Genomic DNA, 19,033 nt, shown 5'->3' on the forward strand with positions numbered 1-19,033 from the left:
AAAATAAAAATCCTGCAGTAGAATTTAAATAATTGCAAATGAGCAAGCCACATGCAGGAGAAACTGCAGTGGAGAAGTGACTGCTGACAGAGCTAGCAGCTCTGTGCCTGGAAGCCAAGGTTTCAGTCCTGCAGAAAAGGCGGCAGAGATAGAAATGGAAAGAGAGAAAGAGTAAGTGGTTTCAATCCACATCCCGACTCCTAGGGAGAGAAATAAAGCATTTTGTGTGCTTTGCATACTCTGTCCTGATGCACAGGTCTGTAACAATTGAGAGAAGCATGAAGTCAGGCTACTGCCTTCAGGTGGACAGTGAGCCTTTGAATCTGACCAAAGAGGTTTGCATGGCCAGATCCTGATACAATCAAAGCCAACAGCAATATAGCCATGACTTCTTTGGGAGGAGGACCACAGGCTGGGTATCCTTCAGAAAGGCAATAAAATGTTGAAAGAAATAACAAAGAATTCTGTTTTCAGCTGAGACCCAAGTGGTGGAAAACTGCCACAGCCCATCTTTACAGCTTTACATCTGTCCTTTTCCACTCTGAGGTTTTACAAACAGTCTTTTCAGGCACTATGCATGTTACCCATCTTCTGTGATAGTAAAGTGCTTTGCTGGGGCAAAGGTGGTTGTCAGGTTTGTCTTGATGAGCAATATATCCTCAGTGTGTACACTTAATTCACCAGAGTGTGAGCAAAAAAGATGTATGAGCTCAAGCCAAACATCCCCTGGGTTTATTTCATGTGATCCAAAAAATATTCTGCAAGAGTGATGAAAACGGTCAAAATTGTACTTCTCCTTAGGATCTGCAGCTGGAAAGTTTTGAGCTGCACAGCATGGAAGAAGATAAAGTCCATTCTGTGTCTTCGTTAGCACTTGGATACTGGCATATCTAAGCCTATTTTGAGCATGGTTTGACAGGAAAAAGAAATACAAAAGAAAAGTACCCAACCTTTTTGCTCTGTAAAGTCTGACTGTTCTACAGTATTGCTGTTATTATAATCTAAGGATATAGGCAGCATAACTTTCACTGCTCTAAGACATTTGGAATAAAGAATATAAGGTTGAAACTTCATGATGCTTTTTTTTTCCCTTTGCAGGTTCGAATACAAGGATTGACAGGAAACGTTCAGTTTGACCACTATGGTCGCAGAGTCAACTACACCATGGATGTCTTTGAGCTGAAAAACACAGGCCCTCGGAAGGTAGGTGCTGACAATATTTACTGTTCTGATATCATGTATATATAAATAATGAAATGATTATGCAAAAAAAAATAAACTGGACTCTGTGGTGCTTAAAAATATAATATAGTGGATACATGGATAATATTTCTGGCAGAAGAGGATTTAAACTGCAATTTCTACTAGATTATATTATTCAGAGCAACAAATTAGGGAACACAAAAGTAAGAGTGCATCTTGGAGCAGTGGGCTGTCAGTCAGTCAAGAATACTAATGAAAACCAGCTGGATGGCATGTTACTAGGCTACTGGGTGATGGAAAATGGTCATAACTCCAAATAGTAGATATTTCTTGTCTCTTATCCAAAGATCTGTCTTCCAAATTACTGGCCGTTTTAGAGTAATTTTTATTTTCTGTGTAAACATGAATCAGGAGGTAACTAACAGAGGGCTTTTAAGGGGGAAAAGAGAGGAGAGAGAAAGAAGAGAAAATGCCACGAATATTTATATTTTCTGAAATTAATTGCAGTATCTAATCCTGTGTTCTTGACTGGTTGCTTGTAAGCAACTTAGGTAAATGCACATTATGTATGTCTAAGCAGATGTCTGAAAATGAATATAGCTTAAGATTCAGCCCAATCACTTTGAAAAGATAAGCCTGGGTATTTTTTTTAACTCTTTCTTTTCTTTGCTGAAATTTGTCCAATTTTTCTCATTTTTCATAGTATAAAACAAATAAAGAGCAGAAACTATATTCAGGCTCAAAGATTTTATTTCCTTTGCAGGCACTGTGGCCTGTTCTGTTTACAAGCTCATCAGAACCAGAAACAGTGAGAAGCTGATGGTGAATAGGAGAATCATAGCTGCTTGAGTAGGGCCAAGGCAATCAGAATTTAAATAGTCCTCTGCTGTCAGGCCAGAGGTGGCAAGTCCAGTAAATAGTACCCCAGAAGAACTGTGTGTCCCCAAAGACATTCCACAGTGATGAGGAGGCAGTGTTACACTACAGACCCAGAGTAGAATTCACCCTGGGATGAACAAATTTCCAGTGTATCACAGTATAGAGCTGCAGACCAAAGCATGTTCTGGTTTGTTTGGTGTATTGGTGCAGTTTGGAAGGTATGACAGATGGCTGAAGAACAAATTGGGAAAGGTGAGTCTGTCTTCCTTCTCTCCTGGGAAGCCCAATGTCTCCTGCCAGGCAATGAGTATGACCTTGGTGCCTCTCCTGCTCCCTTCCTGGCTGCACACTGCACTGTCAGCAGCCAGGAGGATGCATGAGTGGCTGAGGTGGATCATGTGGTGAAATACGACCTTTCCGTCACATATTCCCAATTGTACAGGAGGGAAGGCAAGGTGGAAAAGATGTGGTTAATTAGGTCACAACTTCAGTAACTCATTAGGGAATTTGCTTGGCAGCAAACTGTTGAAACTGGCTTGTTGTTCCTGTTCTGACATTTTTCACCTGGTTTGGGAGTGGTGTCTGACTGGCACCCCTGCAGGGATGTCCACCCTCTTCTCTTGCCTGAAGTTTAAGGACAGAGTGGCTGCACATCGAGGAAATATGTCTGTGCTGTGCTAGAGTCCCAAGGTGCCTTTCTTACCTTTTTAGGCATGCCTCACTGCCACTCTTAAGCCATTACCTGTCTTTGTTATAAAAAGCTGTAGCAGCTTTGACAGATCTGGCTGCTCACAAGAATTTATTTCTCATGTATTACATAGTATTTTATATGTGATTGTTGGACCAATTTTGTGGTCCAGCCTGACAAATCCTATCTGATATGTAAGAAATGCCTATACTTAATTGAAGTAAGAAGCATTCACTTTTAGTGTCTTCCCATGTCCTACATAACATGACTTATGAGTCACCCAGCAATATCTTTTCAGGACTAGCCTTTCCAGTCAGAGTAACACATGCCTCTAATGTTTAGAAAAGTGATTTTCATTGTCCACAGCCTTTAGGAATGTGAACAGAGCATTACAAAACAGCACAGCTAGTCCCAGGCAGACTTCCATATAGCTTGGTAAAATGGGAAGCAATAGCCAATGTTCATATTAATTGCATTTATGCAGCATTTCTTACTTTGTTCTTGTCTGCAGAACAATGACAAAACCTGCTGGTGAGGGGAAAGGATGTGAGGAGAAGGATCACAGAGATGTAGTGGGTTGCTCCTCTGACTGGGGAGTTACAGTGTAGGGGTACTGACTCTCTAGAAAGGACAGGCAGTGGGCAAAAGGAGGGATCGTTGCCCTTTATGTGAGAGAGCAGCTGGAGTGCATGGAGCTCTGCCTGGGGATGGATGAGGAGACCACTTTATGGGTTTATGGGTTAGGATTAAAGAGAGGACAGATGAAGGTGACTTTATAGTGGTGTCTGCTGTGTGCCACCTGACCAGAAAGAACAAGTGGATCAGACTCTCTACAGACAGATGGGAGCAGCCTCATATTCACAGGCCCCAGTCATCATGGGGGACTTCAAGCATCCCAGTATCTCCTGGTGGGACAACACTTAAGGATATAAGCAATCCAGGAGAATCCTGGAGTCCATTGACAACAATTTATTTTTCCAAGTAATAGATGAGCTAATGAGGGAAGGTGCTCTGCTAGACCTTCTACTTACTAACAAAGAGAGGTCTGTTGGAGATGTGAAGGTCAAAGGCAACTTTGGCTGCAGTGACAATGAGATGGTGGATTTCAGTAGCCTAAGGACAGGGAGAAGCATGAAAAGTAAGCTCACGCTTGAGGAGAGCAAACTATGTTTTCCTCAAAGACATACTTGGAAGATAAGGGGTAAGGCCCTGGAGGGAAGAGAGGCCTATAAGCGCTGCTTAATATTGAAGGATCACCTCCTCCAAGCTCAAGAATGTTCCATCCCAACAAATGTCAGGCAAAAATGCCAGGAGTCCTACATGGATGAACAAAGAGCTTCTAGCCAAATTCAAACACAAAAACAAAGGATAGAGAGGGTAGAAGCAAAGATGGGTAACCTGGGAAAAATACAGAAGCATTGTCTCAGAGGTCCCAGAGACAAGGGCGAAAGACTGGAGCAGTGAAGATATATCCTTGGTGAAAGAGGATCAGTTCAGAGAATATTTAAGCAAACTGGACTTACACAAATCCATGAACCCTTAAGAGATGCATCCACAAGTGCTGAGAGAGCTGGCTGATAGCATTGCCAGGACACTCAATAATCTTTTGGTTCATTGTGACAACTGAAAGAAGTACCCAAAGTCTGGAGAAAATAAATGACACTCTGCTCTTCAATAAGGGCAAGAAAGATAAATCCGGAAACTGGACCTCAATCCCAGGGAAGGTAGTGGAGCAGCTATTCATGGAAGCCATTTCCAGGCACATTAAGGACAAGAAAATAATCTTCACTGAGGGGAAGTCATTCCTAATCAACTTGATAAACTCCTACAGTGACGTGTCTGACCTGGTAGATAAGGAGACAGCAGTGGATATTGTCTACCAGGACTTCACTAGGGCCTTTGACACTGTGTCCCGTAAGATCCTCTTAGAGGAGCAATTGGTGTATGGGCTGGTAAAGCAATGAGATGGGCTGAAACCTGGCTAAAGTGTCAGGCCTGGGGAGGATCATGGCAGGGAGTGGTGATCCATGGTCTGAATTCTAATTGGAGGCCAGAAACTAGTGGCATACCCCAGGGGTCAAAACTGGGTCCAATCCCATCTAACGTCATTAATGATCTGAATCTGGGGACGAGTGTGGCACCAGCAAGTTTACTGATGTCACCCAAGTGGGAGGAGTGGCTGATATGGCAGGGAGTCATGCTGTCATCCAGAGAGACATCAGCAGGCAGAAGAACTAGACAAACAGGAGCCTCATGAAGCTGAACAAACTGAAGTGTAAAGTCTTGCACCTGTGGAGGAACAATCCAGTCACCAATATATGCAGGTGGCTATCAAGCTGGAAAACAGCTTGGCAGAAGAGGCACTGATGATCCTGGTGGACACCAAGCAGAATGTGATCCAGTAATGTGGTTTTGCAGCAAAGAAGGCTGATGGTAACCTGGGCTGCATTATAAAAAGTATTGCCAGCAAGTTGAGGGAAGAGACCCGTCCCCTTTACTCAACCCTGGTGAGGCCACACCAGGAGAACTGTGTCCAGTTCTGAGCTCTCCTGTACAAGTGAGACATGAACAATACTGGAGAGACTCCAGCAAAGGGTCACAAATATGATTAAAGGACTGAAGCACCTTTTATTTGAGGAAAGGCTGAGAGGGCTGTGACTGTCAAGCTTGAAGAAGGGAAAGCTCGAGAAGGATTTTATGAATGTACACAAATACGTGAAGAGAAGGTGCAGAGAAGATTGAACCAGGTTCTTTTCAGTGATGCCCAGGTACAGGACCGGGGTCAGTGCACACAACTTGACACACAGGAGGTTTCCTCTAAAGATCAAGAGACACTTTTTTAATGTGGGGGTGACCAAGCACTGTCACAGGTTGCCCAGGGAGTGTCCATCCTTGGAGATATTTAAAAGCCATCAGGACATGGTCCTGAGCAGCTGGATCTAGGTTGAGCAGGGGTGGATGGACAAAATGACCTACAGTAGAGAGGTTCCTTACCACCTCAATCATTCCATGATTCTGTCACTCACCAGTCATCCTGAGACCAAGATTTTTAAAAAAGAAAATAAAAAGAGGAAAATAGTAAACAGAGCATGTATGTGTGCATGTACATGTGCAAGACAGTCTCAGATTTGACTCCTAAATTCCAACTTAGAAACTAATATGAAAATTGATTATAAAAAAAAATTTAGTGTTCTTTCACCCTTAGTGACTTGTAGGTTTCAGCAGAAAAGCTTCAGTAGCTGCTACAAGGCACACAGGCCTTCAGAAATGATGCTGTTGGTTAAAATGACAAACTGTTGTCATAAATTTTCTTTGAGGCTCAAATTTTTGCAATATTGTTTCCTAAAACAAAAATTCAGCCTGTGTAAGTGGATGCAACTGCTAAAAGTCCAGTTGCAATCCAAGTAGAATTGGATGTACTTTAATAGGTGAATTCAATCCTATCCTTTGAGGAGGTGTTTTTTCCTTGGGGTTTTGTAGGAAAACATTGTCATTTAGTGCTCTCACAGTGACTGTCATAATATATCTTACATATTTATTCAGTAATCAGTTCCAGAGTTACTTGGGCGCAGATTTGAGATGCACACGTGCAAGCTCACGCCCATGCACACAAGCTAAAATTCCTTTTAAAAAGGGCTGCCATTTCTCAAAAAACTCCTTTTTCTTTGTCTGCATTTCCCTATGGTACATCATTAATTTTCTGCTTTCCTTCTGAACTTCCCAGAAGTGAGGAATTGCACAATGGAAAATGATCATTCACTATTCTAATGAGCTTCCCAAACTGCCAGGTTTTGGTGTACATACTCTGCCCTCAGCTAGTCACAGGTTTTGGCAAGAACTTGACATTTTCAGTTATCAGTTGCATCAGTGACTCTGTGGTTGCCTGGATGAAAAGGAATATTTATTAGCAGTGCATCCTACTAGGAAGAAAACCTTCCCCTGCACTATATCGGCAGTGCTGAAGCTTTCTGTAGCTGTAGACACCTAAGTTAAGGCTCCTGTGCTGCAATAGCAATTGCAAAAAGAAAAGAAACATTTCAACTAAATATAGCAGAAATTACTCATGGGAAGAGTTTGTGCTTGTTTATTTCACTAATATAAAAAATATGCACTCGTGTTCAATCATATTCATGTTGAATTACTTCATGTATTTGTAATTCTCTGTGGTGAGTGTGTCTGCACACTGCAAAAATGATTTGGCTCTCCATTTTATTTTTTTAAAAGAAATTAAAAACAAAAATCAAGAAGGAGGTGGGCTGTTTTAAGAATATACAGGATTCTTTAATGCATATGAAGCCAGGAACCAAAAACACTCCCCTGCACTTCTGTAGTCTCATATCACATCACTGCATTGATCCAAATGTGATATTTCTCCACATCGTGGAGCAGAATCCTATGTGATGTTGAACTTTAGTCTGGGTTCTACAGTAATGTTAGAAATAATATTGGCTGCATAACTGGTCTGATCATTTAGCCAGTTTACATCATGTTGAAGTCTTTCTATCCATGGCACAGACTGTCCTTTGGCATGGACAGTTACACTGGAATTCTGTCTGGAGCCCACTTTCCAGTAAAATTCGCTTTCATCTTCTGGTAGGATGGACAAGGTGTTCCTCTTTTCCATCTCTTGGTCTCATGAACTCTCTTTGATAGGAACCTTTTGAAGTCACTGTCTCTGCACCTTTTCAGGGAAATAAGACCAGGGTCCTAATTCATTAGGTTCTCAACAAACTGGAGAGCCCCTTTAGGTGGGATTAAAGCACTGTTCTACTGACATGTTTGTGTCCATGTTGTCTGTTTGACATGGAGCTGAGTGCTGTGAGCGCTGGTTTGGAGGAACAGGCAGTGAGCCATTCCCCAGCAGCTTTGTCAAAGGGTCCATGGACAGCCATGGTGTAGTCACACAAAAGAGAATAGCAAGAAGGGGAAAAGGGAGGGTGTTTGCTAGTGAGCCACAGCTTAGATCTAAGCCAACAGCTTCTGCTGAGGGACGTTGGTGTGCTGAAAGGATTGGTGGGAAGGTGGAATTGCACATCTCCAAGTAAAAGTGAGACACAGGACCACTGTCATGAACCATGTGCCATTTCATAGATGTCCACCTTGTACTGTGAACTTCATGCACTCAGCATTCCCAGGTAGTCATTTCCTTCCTCATGTCACCTGGAGCAACAGTAAGTGGTTGGGAGGAACTCTTAATCCAGAAATACCACTTGCTGATACAGATGCTAAACATGGTATCACCACATGGACTGAGGAGATGAAAATGGTGAAGTATTTCAGGTCTTTTATCTACTTTTGGCCACCCAAAGACATAGTACATAGCCTGTGAGGATTTCTGGGGAGAGCGTGGGAAGTTTGATGTGTTCACTGAACAACTCCAAAAAGCATCAATAAAAGTTTGAAGGGCAATCTCAATCTCCTTTTCTCAGGCTGTCTTCATCCCATCTCATCTTACAGCAAGCATTGCATTTGTGGGCCCTCACAGGAAAGGACACTGGCTCACATTTTGCACCCAGCAGCATCACTGCCAATGCACAGGGCACAGCTGCAGGCTGTACTGAGTACCAGAGAATTCAGCCAGGGAGAGGAAAATCTGGTTTGTTCCACCTCCCTATAGGCACTTACAAGACATACTTTTAGAGTGAAGTAACTCTCACTCTCGAGTCAGTGAGGAAAGCAAGCACTTTTCTAGGAGAGGTGCTTATCCTGCATGAGCTGAGTCACTGTCTGGTGATGCTGTCTGTCCAGTCACTGTAAAGAAAGCTTTGAAAACAGGGCTTCTAATGTCAGTGCTAAAGGTCAGTGCCAGCAGTTCAGTGGAACAAGCCTGACATAAGTCCCTGGCTTGGGGTCTCCTGGGAGGCCCACAATGAAGCAGGGAACTGAGATCAGCCATTGAATTGCAAAGCTGTCATTCAGATGTCTTTCACTCTTCCATCTAAGAACAGAATGTCTGGAGGATTAGCAAATGAAAATTTTGTTGTGGAGAGCAAAAATTGTTATATCTCGTTTATGTCCCAGGAGAGCTTCAAACTGTTGCAAATGGGATTTAACCTGTGTCTCTGGTCAGAGTAAGTAGCTTGGGATCATTTGGGAACAGCTGAGTGGCATCGATACCAGGTCTGAGTCTATGCAGTGCTGCTGGCATACCCAAATTCTTAGATGTGTACCACCCTGTGCCTGCCTGTGAGTGTGGGAGCACTTCCTTTGATAGGAAATTGTCTTTGGCTCACTCTGTTCTTACAGTAATTTACATTTGTATTTATGCAGAATGTAGATTTCTCTACAGTAACTTATATACATTTTGTTTTGCAGGTTGGTTACTGGAATGACATGGATAAATTAGTTTTGATTCAGCCTGAACCTACACTTGGAAATGACACTTCAGCCATGGAGAATAGAACAGTGGTTGTCACTACAATTTTGGTAAGGTGTTTCTTTTTTAAGCGCTTATACTGGTGTGTGACACAAACTCATTTCTAGTTACTGTCTAATGAAGTCTACCAGTTCCTAGGTTAGTGGGAGGGTGAGAGCCATGTATCTTCATTATCTTGACTGCCATGTCTGTACAGAGGGGTTTTTTGTTACACATTTAATATAATGATTCTCTTGAAATAAGTTTTTTTAAATAAAGTTGTGGTATTTTTTTTTCCTTTAAGCAGTCTTTTCCATTTTTACTGAAGTAACTCTCAGAAATGTAAGTTAATTCTTTCAAGCTCTAATTGATAAGTCTTGACTCACAAGAAACTGGAAGAAAAGAAAAACCTGAAAAATCTAAATGACAGAATTGAACAGAGGGTATAAATTTAGATGCCTGTAATACCAGTGTCCCTTTTTGTCAATACATTATAAATTCAAAATTGACATTAGCAAGAGCTAAGATTCTAAGTAGTATAATTCAGTCAGCCAATCAGAACTGAATAATCTACTTTTAATTGTGAATAAAAACATGAATTTAGTTGATGCATTTGAACATATTCCTTAATATATTTACTAAGCATTTCAGTAAAATTTCAATGTTAATAAATTCTAAAGAGATTGGGGGGTTGACTTTCCAATGTTATTGGTGTTTTTGAAAAGTGATTGCAAAGGAGAATGCAGTTCCTTCATTCATTCACATTTTTATTTCATTATTTTTCAAACCCATTGTTTCTTACAAATCTGAATTTTAAACAAAATATTTAACAATTTTCCTTCTAAAGTCAGACATGCCCTTTTAAGCTGATGTTTGTCAAAGCCAACTGGCAAAGGGTGACCTTTACCTGACCGCTTTTAAGATTTTACATCTCAGTTCACTGCCCTTTTCACCTGCTTCATTTAGACAAGACATTTTAATCCTTTAGAATAAGCTGCATTTCAAATGGGAAGGAATATTCTTTGTGTGGTGTTAAGCAATAATTTTTCTAGTTTAGTACAGAGTTGAAAATAATCCAAAGGGAAGTGTCAAGACATTTTCCTACTCAAAAATGCATTTAGTTTCCTGATTTCCAGTTGTGTGTATCAGCATTTATACATTAAGTATGTCTTAACAAATCTCTTGTGGAAAATAATCATTCCAGGACCCAAACCAGCCAAACTAGTATACAGGAATTCGGAATGTAACTCCTAACCAAACTGTGTGACTTTTAATTTCATTTTATGTTTTTTTTTTGGTTTGTTTTTTTTTTTTGCATGGGACATTTAAAATATATGTATCTTTTTCCTAAAAAAAGAAAAAAAATTGAAAAAAAATTAAAAAGACTTGGTGATGGAAAAAGAAAGTGTACTTCAGTACAGTCCTCCTCTTTTCAGCCTCTGATGAAGAATCCTATTTTAAGAAATTGATCAAGGAAGAAAAGAGTCCCAAGATGCTGCGAACATTCCTAACTAAGGCTCAAGTATTAACCACCAGTCTAGTAGCATTGAGCTAATTTTTCCATATGGATTACTGTTCCTCTGACTGGATGACCAGGCACTGAACCACCAAGAAAAGTTCTGTGACTAATCTGAAATGTCTAGAACAGATGAAGTTAACCTTCAACTTTGCCAAGCTGAGAAGAGAACGATGTGAAAAACAAGCTTTCAGTCGAAATTTTCCTCTCATACCAATCCTGATATCTTTGACTGAAGCTACCATACATGAATCCTGTAATTTCCATAAATAGCTCCAAGCTTAGGAGAAGCGAGTAAAAAATAATAATGAGAAGTTATATAAAAGGTTCCTGTTTGCTAGAAAGTAAAAAAAGGAGAACAAGAAAGCTTTTTAAATGTGTTATCTTGCCTATTCTGTTCGCATTGAAGCATTTTAATGTGCATAATAAATGTTATCTTCAAAAGAACTTTTCCAGTCCCTGTATTGAAAGGACTGGTGGTATTATTTGCAAAACCAAAACAGTGAATTAATATTCCAAAGCATGCCCTGTGTCTATGCAGCATGTCATTTTGGGATAGATGCAGTTATTTGGAAGCAACACTACTGAAAGTGTCCCCTTTCAATGTTTCAAAATCACAGTGCAAGAGAAATATATCAGAATTTGGTTTGAATAAGAATATATGGTGAATTCTGCCTTATCATGCTCATCTCCCACTGACTCTTCTGGGAGTTGTGCACATGATGTTGAAGGCAGCTTAGAACCATGATTCTTAATATTGGCCTGCAAGGGCAATGTATTTACCATCCACAAGCATATGATCTCGCATATAAAGAAAATATATATTTAAATAGAATAACCTTCAGAATGCTGTTATTTTGCTCTTCTCTGTATTATAGTTGTGTTGCAAATGCCAGACAGAGACTTCTTCACCTCTTCATTGCCCTCTTCACATTGAAGGGAAGTTGAACCATTGTAGATGACACATATAATTTTGGTTGCATGCATATTTTCCAACTGAAAAGCTTCTGCAAACTGTGCTGTCAGGCTTTTCAGTCTTCAAAAACAGGTCTCGTGGCAGCATAAGAAAAGTTTCCAAGTTTTCAGCATGGCTCACTTTACTTTTTGCCTGTAGCCAAATAGCACAAGTTGATTTGCCTGCTATTTCTTCAGTTTTAATGTGTCTGTGCTTCCTTTGCTGTAATATGGCTGTATGGCTACTGCATAGACGGTGCATTATAACAAATCAGCTTTGCTCTCAAAGCTCTTAGTGCTTTCTACTTGGCAAAATGTTACGTTCATTTGTAACGTAGTGAGATCCCACAGAATTTATTTTCCAGTTTTGGTTTAGTGCATAGACACTCAACCTATCTCCCCTTAGTCATGTGGCAAAAAAGCAGCCTAGAGAGCGGCTGCCGCAGGGGCAGCTGATGCACTTTATCAGCTGACATGCAGCCCTGCTTTTTATGGTTCCCAGGAGAGACCTGTGTTCTGCACCTCATGTGGTGCACAGCCTCCTGCACATCTGGCCCTCTGGAAAGGACAGATAACTCTACCTGTGTGCAGAAGTGTTCCTTCCAGAGGGTATTGGGACCTCCAAGTGCACAGTAGGCTCATTGTATGACTTGAGAAGGGACATCATGTGCAGCCCTGCTCTAACACTAAGTACATCAAGGAAGAATGATCAGCTCTAATTTTTCAAGTTCAGAATTATGGTGAAAAGTTGTTGAGGTAGAATGTAGGGGAGTAGGCTGGGAAGACTACTTTAAACTCTCAAATTCATTTCATGATACAGACAACTCTGTAGCTACTTTGAAACTGCAAAACTTAAAAATCCCAACTTTTTAGAACCAAAGCTCAATATACGTGAGATGCCTCTGCATTGTGGCTTCCAGCTCATTATTTTAGTGAGAATGTCCTGGTATTGGCAGATTAAGCTTCAAGGCCTGGATTTAGTTCATGGCTCAGTCACCTAAATACAGATAACTTTACAAAGGGTATTGATTCAGTTGTCCACTTGTAAGGACTCAGTGACATTTAAGATGCTCCAGGGTATACTGCCTACCCTCATGTCTTAGAGTGGCAGGATGACACTTGCCTGTCTCACACCATATATGACCACTCTTACCTGAATGTCTCATCTAGTGTATGTTGCTTCAGGCATGTAGGGTAAGCTGTGCCCCAAGTGTGTAACTTTTCATCAAAGTCCACAAGAATTTAGAAATTGATTCAATGGCCTATCAGTGGGTGTCCAACATGTAGGGTATCAGACCAAGGCCAGCGCAAGGGACATGGAGAACAACAGTTGGAGGTCAAGCAGGTTACGTTAGTGCATCCCAGATGACAGATATCCTTCTTTACTGAGAACCATTCCTCATTGTTTTGACTGGTACACTCTTGATCAAGCCTTACCTCAAAAATTCTAACTGTAACCTTCTTTCTCATAATAAAAAAGTATTTCTTATTAGAAACTTTATTAATTGCATTATTTAGTAGACTGGAGAAAAAAAAAGAAGTTTGTTGCATGACAAGGATAAAGACTTCAAACCGAATCCTGGACACTTTATTCAGAAAAAAAATAAAACCACAAAAACCAAAAAACCTTCTATTGGCATCTACCAAAGTTTCTTTCAGAATAAAGTGTGATAATGTGTGCCACTCCTGTTCTAAAAATGACACATTTCCTTGCACAATTATTTGTCACTTTTACAAACTATTTTTACAATGCTTAAAGATTAGGAAATGAACTTTAAAATAGGAAAGCCAAACATAAATGTTTGGTATTCGAGTTAGTTGTTTTCCCCCGCTTCCCTTATACTATGGATCGTCAGTTGTGAGCATTTTACTGTACACATGAATTTGTGGCAATGTGGTGGAATGATTTGTTTACATCTATAAAGGTAATTGTTGCAGACATCAACTTGTATTTACAAATGTTAAGTATTGTTATAAAATTGTGAATTCTATAAGTAAAGCTTGCACCATTTCAAATATCTGTTCCGTGCTAGTCATTGATCATTTCAATGTGGACTTTTCCTTGATTCACTACCCTATAGAATACTATTATGCAGCTGAAATCTTGCAAGTATTGTGGTGTTAAGCCTCATTCAGCAGTAAGTCAAACCCATTTTTTACATCAGTAGCTTAAGAGTTTATAGTTTAAAAATGTAGTAAATACAAAGACGGTGGGGAGAAGGAATATTTTTATTAGACAAGATGCTATAGCTGGAAACAGTGAAAAAGTATGCCTAGTGTTTTCAGCTATTTCAGCTGATCTAGAAGATATTACCTCTTTCATGGATATCTTCCATCTCTTGTATCTAGCATGGTTACACTACTAATTTAGAAAATGCTATTATACAGAAAAAAAAAAATAATAATTTTCAGTGGCACAGGTAGAAAAGGACGTGGCTCAGTACATGCTGTTGATCAATTCAGATGTTTCATGACTTTGCAGTGTGAGCTTGCAAGTTCATCTGTGTAAGTTGCTTATTAACAAAGCAGTTGAACTTGCCAATCAATGTCCTGATGTTGTAATAACAACATCTGCATACCTCATTAGTTTGAAACACCCTCAAAGTCTGAAAGGGACAGAATTTAAAACTAGTGCTACTATTTGATTTTTTTATTATTATTTTTTTTGCAGAGTCTGTATAAGAAAGCCACATTCAGTACCACACACATCCCCCCATCAAATTATTCCTTGAAAATACATCTTTCATTATTTGGCAGTTAACTAGACACAACAATTATAGAAACTGGTATGTATGTATGTACGTATGTAAGTATGTATGTACATATGTATGTATAAAATAGGTAGGAGGGAAAGTACAACACAGTAAGCCAAAGGTGGTAGATGTTCCCATTATTTGTAATTGTATTGTTTTGCAATGGCAGATCTCGCTCCATTGTTGCTTCTTTTAAAGCAGTCACAGCAAGAGGCCCTGCATTACAAGAGATGTTCCTTGCTGTATTTTGTGCTAAATCAGGAAGATCAGAGTGTGTAGAAAGATGGGGGGATAACAAATGTGATTCCTCCAAGTCACCCAGCAGATCCCTGACAGAACCCAGGTCTTGAGTTTTCACATGGTGATCCCTCACTGGATGTGATTGCCACTGCTTGCACCTACCCAGAATGGTACTGGACCCCACTGCTTCCCCTTTCCACATTCCCTCACAGAATGCAAGAAAGGAGGTCTGAAGTTTATTTCACCTTCCACAGGAAAAATAAGGCATCTGTCACTTTGCTTTGCTATGCTGAGACAGTTGTGCTTTTTTGTAGCAGCCCTGTCAGTGATGAGGGGCAGGCAGAAGCCTGTGTCTGGGTTTTGGGAGAAGGAGCAGGCTGACCTGTCCTCCCCTGTGTCTGTCCGATTTGTGTCCCTCTCCAGAATTATTATTTCCTGGTATGACTTTGATTGCATGCCTCTGCCTTGGGATTTATAAGAAAGGCTGAATGAGAAGAGCTAGCAGTCATTATATCTGGTCTTTGAATAACTGCTTTTGAGATACAGCAAGCAAATGTAACTGAAGCTTGTAAGGAGAGTCCACAAATGCAGGATACTGGACAAGACTTGGTTGTATTTTTAGACTGCAGTTGGCTAAATCAATGTCAAGAGACAGTAATTTTCACCTCTGTTTATTTTTAACCTTTTTTTTTTATGGAATAGCTTATGTAGACACGTATTTTGGCTTTTCCTCTCATGGGAACAAAAAGTCTACCGGCGGGGGGAATGTTTGATTCCTGTGTCCAAAATACTTCCCAAAATCAAGATAAACTGCAAAGAGAGGGTAGGACCCCTTCTCCCTGCTCCACTTCCCTCTGGAGGACAGAGAGTTGAGACTAAGCTGCCCATACAAACCCTGTATGGGCAAAGGCATTGCACTGCAATGATTGCAGTGCATGGGTAATGCTGGAACTCTGTGGTCTCAGTGCCAAGGCCACACACATCAGGATGATAGCAGCTTGTTTTGTGATTGCCCCAGTTTTAGAAATCCTTAGTGATCCTTAGCCCTGCACTGGTCATAACTATGTGCTCAAGAAATGCAACAATCTGCTGTTACCACCCTCAGATTTCTCTGGGCATCTATATATAGGTGAAGGATCCAGGTAGTCAGAAAGGGTTTTACTTGGGAAGTAAACATTGTGGACACTTTTCTATGTTGTGAGGTTCCTTAGCTCAAGCAGACAGGCTTGATCAATGAGCCAAGGCCAATTGTATGAGGTTCAATAAGGCCAAATGCTGGGTCCTGCACTTCAACCACAACAACCCCCGGCAGCACAACAGGCTTGGGGAAGAGTGGCCGGAGAGCTACCCAGCAGAGAGGGACTTGAGGGTGTTGACTGACAGCAGCTGAACATGAGCCAGCAGTGTGCCCAGGTGGCCAAGAAAGCCAACACCATCCTGGCCTGCATCAGGAATAGTGTGACGAGCAGGACCAGGGAGGTGATCCTGCCCCTCTACTCAGCCTTGGTGAGGCTGCATCTCAAGCACTGAGTGCAGTTTTGGGCACCACAGTACAGAAAGGACACTGAGGTGCTGGAGAGGGTGCAGAGAAGGGCAGCTAGGCTCATTAGGGGTCTGGAGAACAGGTCTTATGAGGAGAGGCTGAGGGAGCTGGGGCTGTTCAGCCTGGAGAAGAGGAGGCTGAGGGGAGACCTCATTGCTCTCTACAACTACCTGAAAGGAGGTTGTGGTGAGCTGGGTGTTGGCCTCTTCTCCCTAGTGACCAACGATAGGACAAGAGGAAATGGGGTCAAGTTCTGCCAGGGGAGGTTCAGATTGTGTATTATGAAAAATTTCTTCATGTAACGAGTGGTGAGGCATTGGAACAGGCTGCCTAGGGAGGTGGTGGAGGCACCGTCCCTGGAGGTGTTAAAAAAATGGGTAGACGTGGTGTTTCAGGAGCTGGTTTAGTGGTTAGGGGTTGTAGGGTGGACAGTTGGACTTGATGATCTCAAAGGTCTTTTCCAACCTTGATGATTCTATGATTCCAAGTAATGACCATAATGCATCAAAGGTCCTCAACACTGAATTACTTCAAGGGTCTGTAGCCCAAGGACCTATATCCATAGCAGAGATAAGCATAAGAAGGAGGTGTTGAGGAGAGGTGTTCTGAAGAACACACCTTGGAATGAAACATTCCTGCAATATGTAGAAACCTGACTCCCTCTTTAAGGAAATACTAGCACTTCCCCATTCACAAACTGCATTGAATTTTATCTCACTTTGAAGTAAACAAACGACACAACTTTCTCCACTCACATTACACCAAACTTCATTCTGCCATCCTTACATGGAGGTGGGTCCTGGGCAGAGTAATCACAAGATGTAAGCTAATGTAAATGAAGGGAATAGTGCCTCCTACATACAATCTCTCCCTCTTCTATTTCTCTGCCTTTTCACCTTTTAATAGTAAATAAAAAATATTGTTCAGGCTTGCCCATCAAGTTCTTCTTTTTTTTGGGATCCACACCTAATGGGAGCTACATACTTTTATCCAAAAGGAAAAATGTACCTGACACACTGAAAAAAAATTGTAATTGGTTTATCTGCCTGTTGCTCACATAAGTGATGTAGCCTTCATTGTTAAACTCTTAATAGAGGTTACAAAATTGCTGTTGCTTACAGCTGACATTGATGTAGTTTCAGTAAAGCAGACATTCTCAGACTATTGAGTTTACCTTTATTTTTATTTTTGCACTAATAGTTTATGTAGGAAAGAAAGATATGAATAAGGCAGATTACTACCAAGGTTAATGTCAAAAAAACCAACATTCACCAGGGCCAGCAAAGAGAAAACTTAAATTGCTAGTATTTTGTGATGTAAATTCAAACAAAGGGTGACATTAGTGACAGGTATTTTTTTCTGAAACTGGCTATGATTATGAATTATGTGAAGGAATTTAAAATAACACCAGATAGTGTAGTTTTATGTAATAATTGCTAAAGCCTTAATCCACACAGAGCAAAAAAAAGAAAAAAAATGTGACCTTGTTCTCCCATTGTGACCTTGATTTCCCAGCACATAATATTCACAATTGTGATAGTATGGTTTATACATAGACTGTAAAATCCACTTTTCAGGACAGGTTTGACTTGTTTTTAATGGCACTCACCAACCAAAAATATATGGTACTTCTTTTTCATGCAACATACAAAGTCAATGTCAGCTTAATATCATTCTTGGCCATGCATATTACTTAGATTCATCCTGAAAGACCTTGCAGAATCTGCACTGTTTATTCGAAGGGCAAGGTAGTGTTTCCTCAGGAACATATTTCTTTCTTCTCACTAAAACATATGTAGCCTCTTAGTAACTACGCATTCTAAACCCTAAGAAAGCAAGGATGGTGCATCTGAAATTACATAGACAGTAACTTGACTATGTTAAGTCTGTGCTTACTTAGTGAAGCCAAAAGCAGAAATTATACTTTGAGTTAACCCAGTCTTTCGCGTTGTGTGGGTTCAACTGCTATTCCTGCTTTAATTGTAGTGTATACTGCACTAAGGTCTTTAATTTAAAACACAGTAAAATGTATGTGCATTCTTGGATAGTTTTTGTGTTTATGATTTGTAAGGTTGATAATTCTTTTGAAATGTATAAGACAGTTTACTGTGTAAATAGCATACCTTTCCAGAAGGATTTCTGTTGATACATTTTAATTTAAACGTGCTAATACTATCCATGAACTTTTGATAAAATTTATGTTGTTTAGTCAGTAGATGACATGTTGCTTTTCAGAGTATATGCTGTATACTTCTCCTTTACAGTTCTGCTTCTTTCATTATAGGAAGCCCCATATGTTATGTTCAAGAAAAACCATGATACGTTTGAAGGGAATGACAAGTTTGAAGGATACTGTGTAGATCTGGCGTCAGAAATTGCAAAACATATTGGTATCAAGTACAAAATTGCCATTGTTCCTGATGGAAAATATGGAGCAAGGGATCCAGAGACAAAAATCTGGAATGGGATGGTGGGAGAACTTGTTTATGGGGTAAGCATACCAAGTTTTTGAAGCAGGATTTAATTTATCATAATATTTGTCATAAAATGGGAAGTATATGTGCATTTTATTGAATCTTGGGGTCACAGAAAAGAAACAGAATTCTGTTTCAGAGCTCTGTGTTTTCATTTCTTTTCAAGAGAAAATTAAATAGCAAATGCTACTATTTATTTAATTAGTACATTGTAACATAAGAACATCCATAGTTTGCACATCTCTTAAAAATTCACTGCTGTTAGAGACCATCTATTCTTGATACATAATTAAACTTAGTTGGGAAGAATATCACTCATTTATTCATTCTCATAGAATGGTGCACACATCTTTTAAAAAGATAGGACTCTTGGTCTAGTTTGAGAAATGGAGAATCTACCATCATACATTAAACACAGGTAACACTGC

At 40.3% G+C, this 19,033-nt stretch overlaps 1 protein-coding gene across 6 annotated transcripts in view; it reads left to right on the forward strand.

Annotated features, from left to right (window-relative positions):
* GRIA4 (glutamate ionotropic receptor AMPA type subunit 4) overlaps positions 1-19,033 on the forward strand; it is a 225,346-nt gene that overhangs the window by 150,787 nt on the left and 55,526 nt on the right. For 5 of the 6 annotated variants that reach the window (XM_051608846.1, XM_051608836.1, XM_051608866.1 and 2 more), the window contains exons 8-10: positions 1,099-1,203; positions 9,086-9,196; positions 18,416-18,622. In XM_051608846.1, the coding sequence (XP_051464806.1) occupies positions 1,099-1,203; positions 9,086-9,196; positions 18,416-18,622 (423 nt within the window). Of the gene's footprint in view, positions 1-1,098; positions 1,204-9,085; positions 9,197-10,561; positions 13,727-18,415; positions 18,623-19,033 lie in introns of those variants that run through there. The other variant, XM_051608888.1, reaches the window with a different exon arrangement.

Source organism: Apus apus, chromosome 1 (assembly GCF_020740795.1).
Source record: "Apus apus isolate bApuApu2 chromosome 1, bApuApu2.pri.cur, whole genome shotgun sequence".
Lineage (NCBI taxonomy): Eukaryota > Metazoa > Chordata > Aves > Apodiformes > Apodidae > Apus > Apus apus.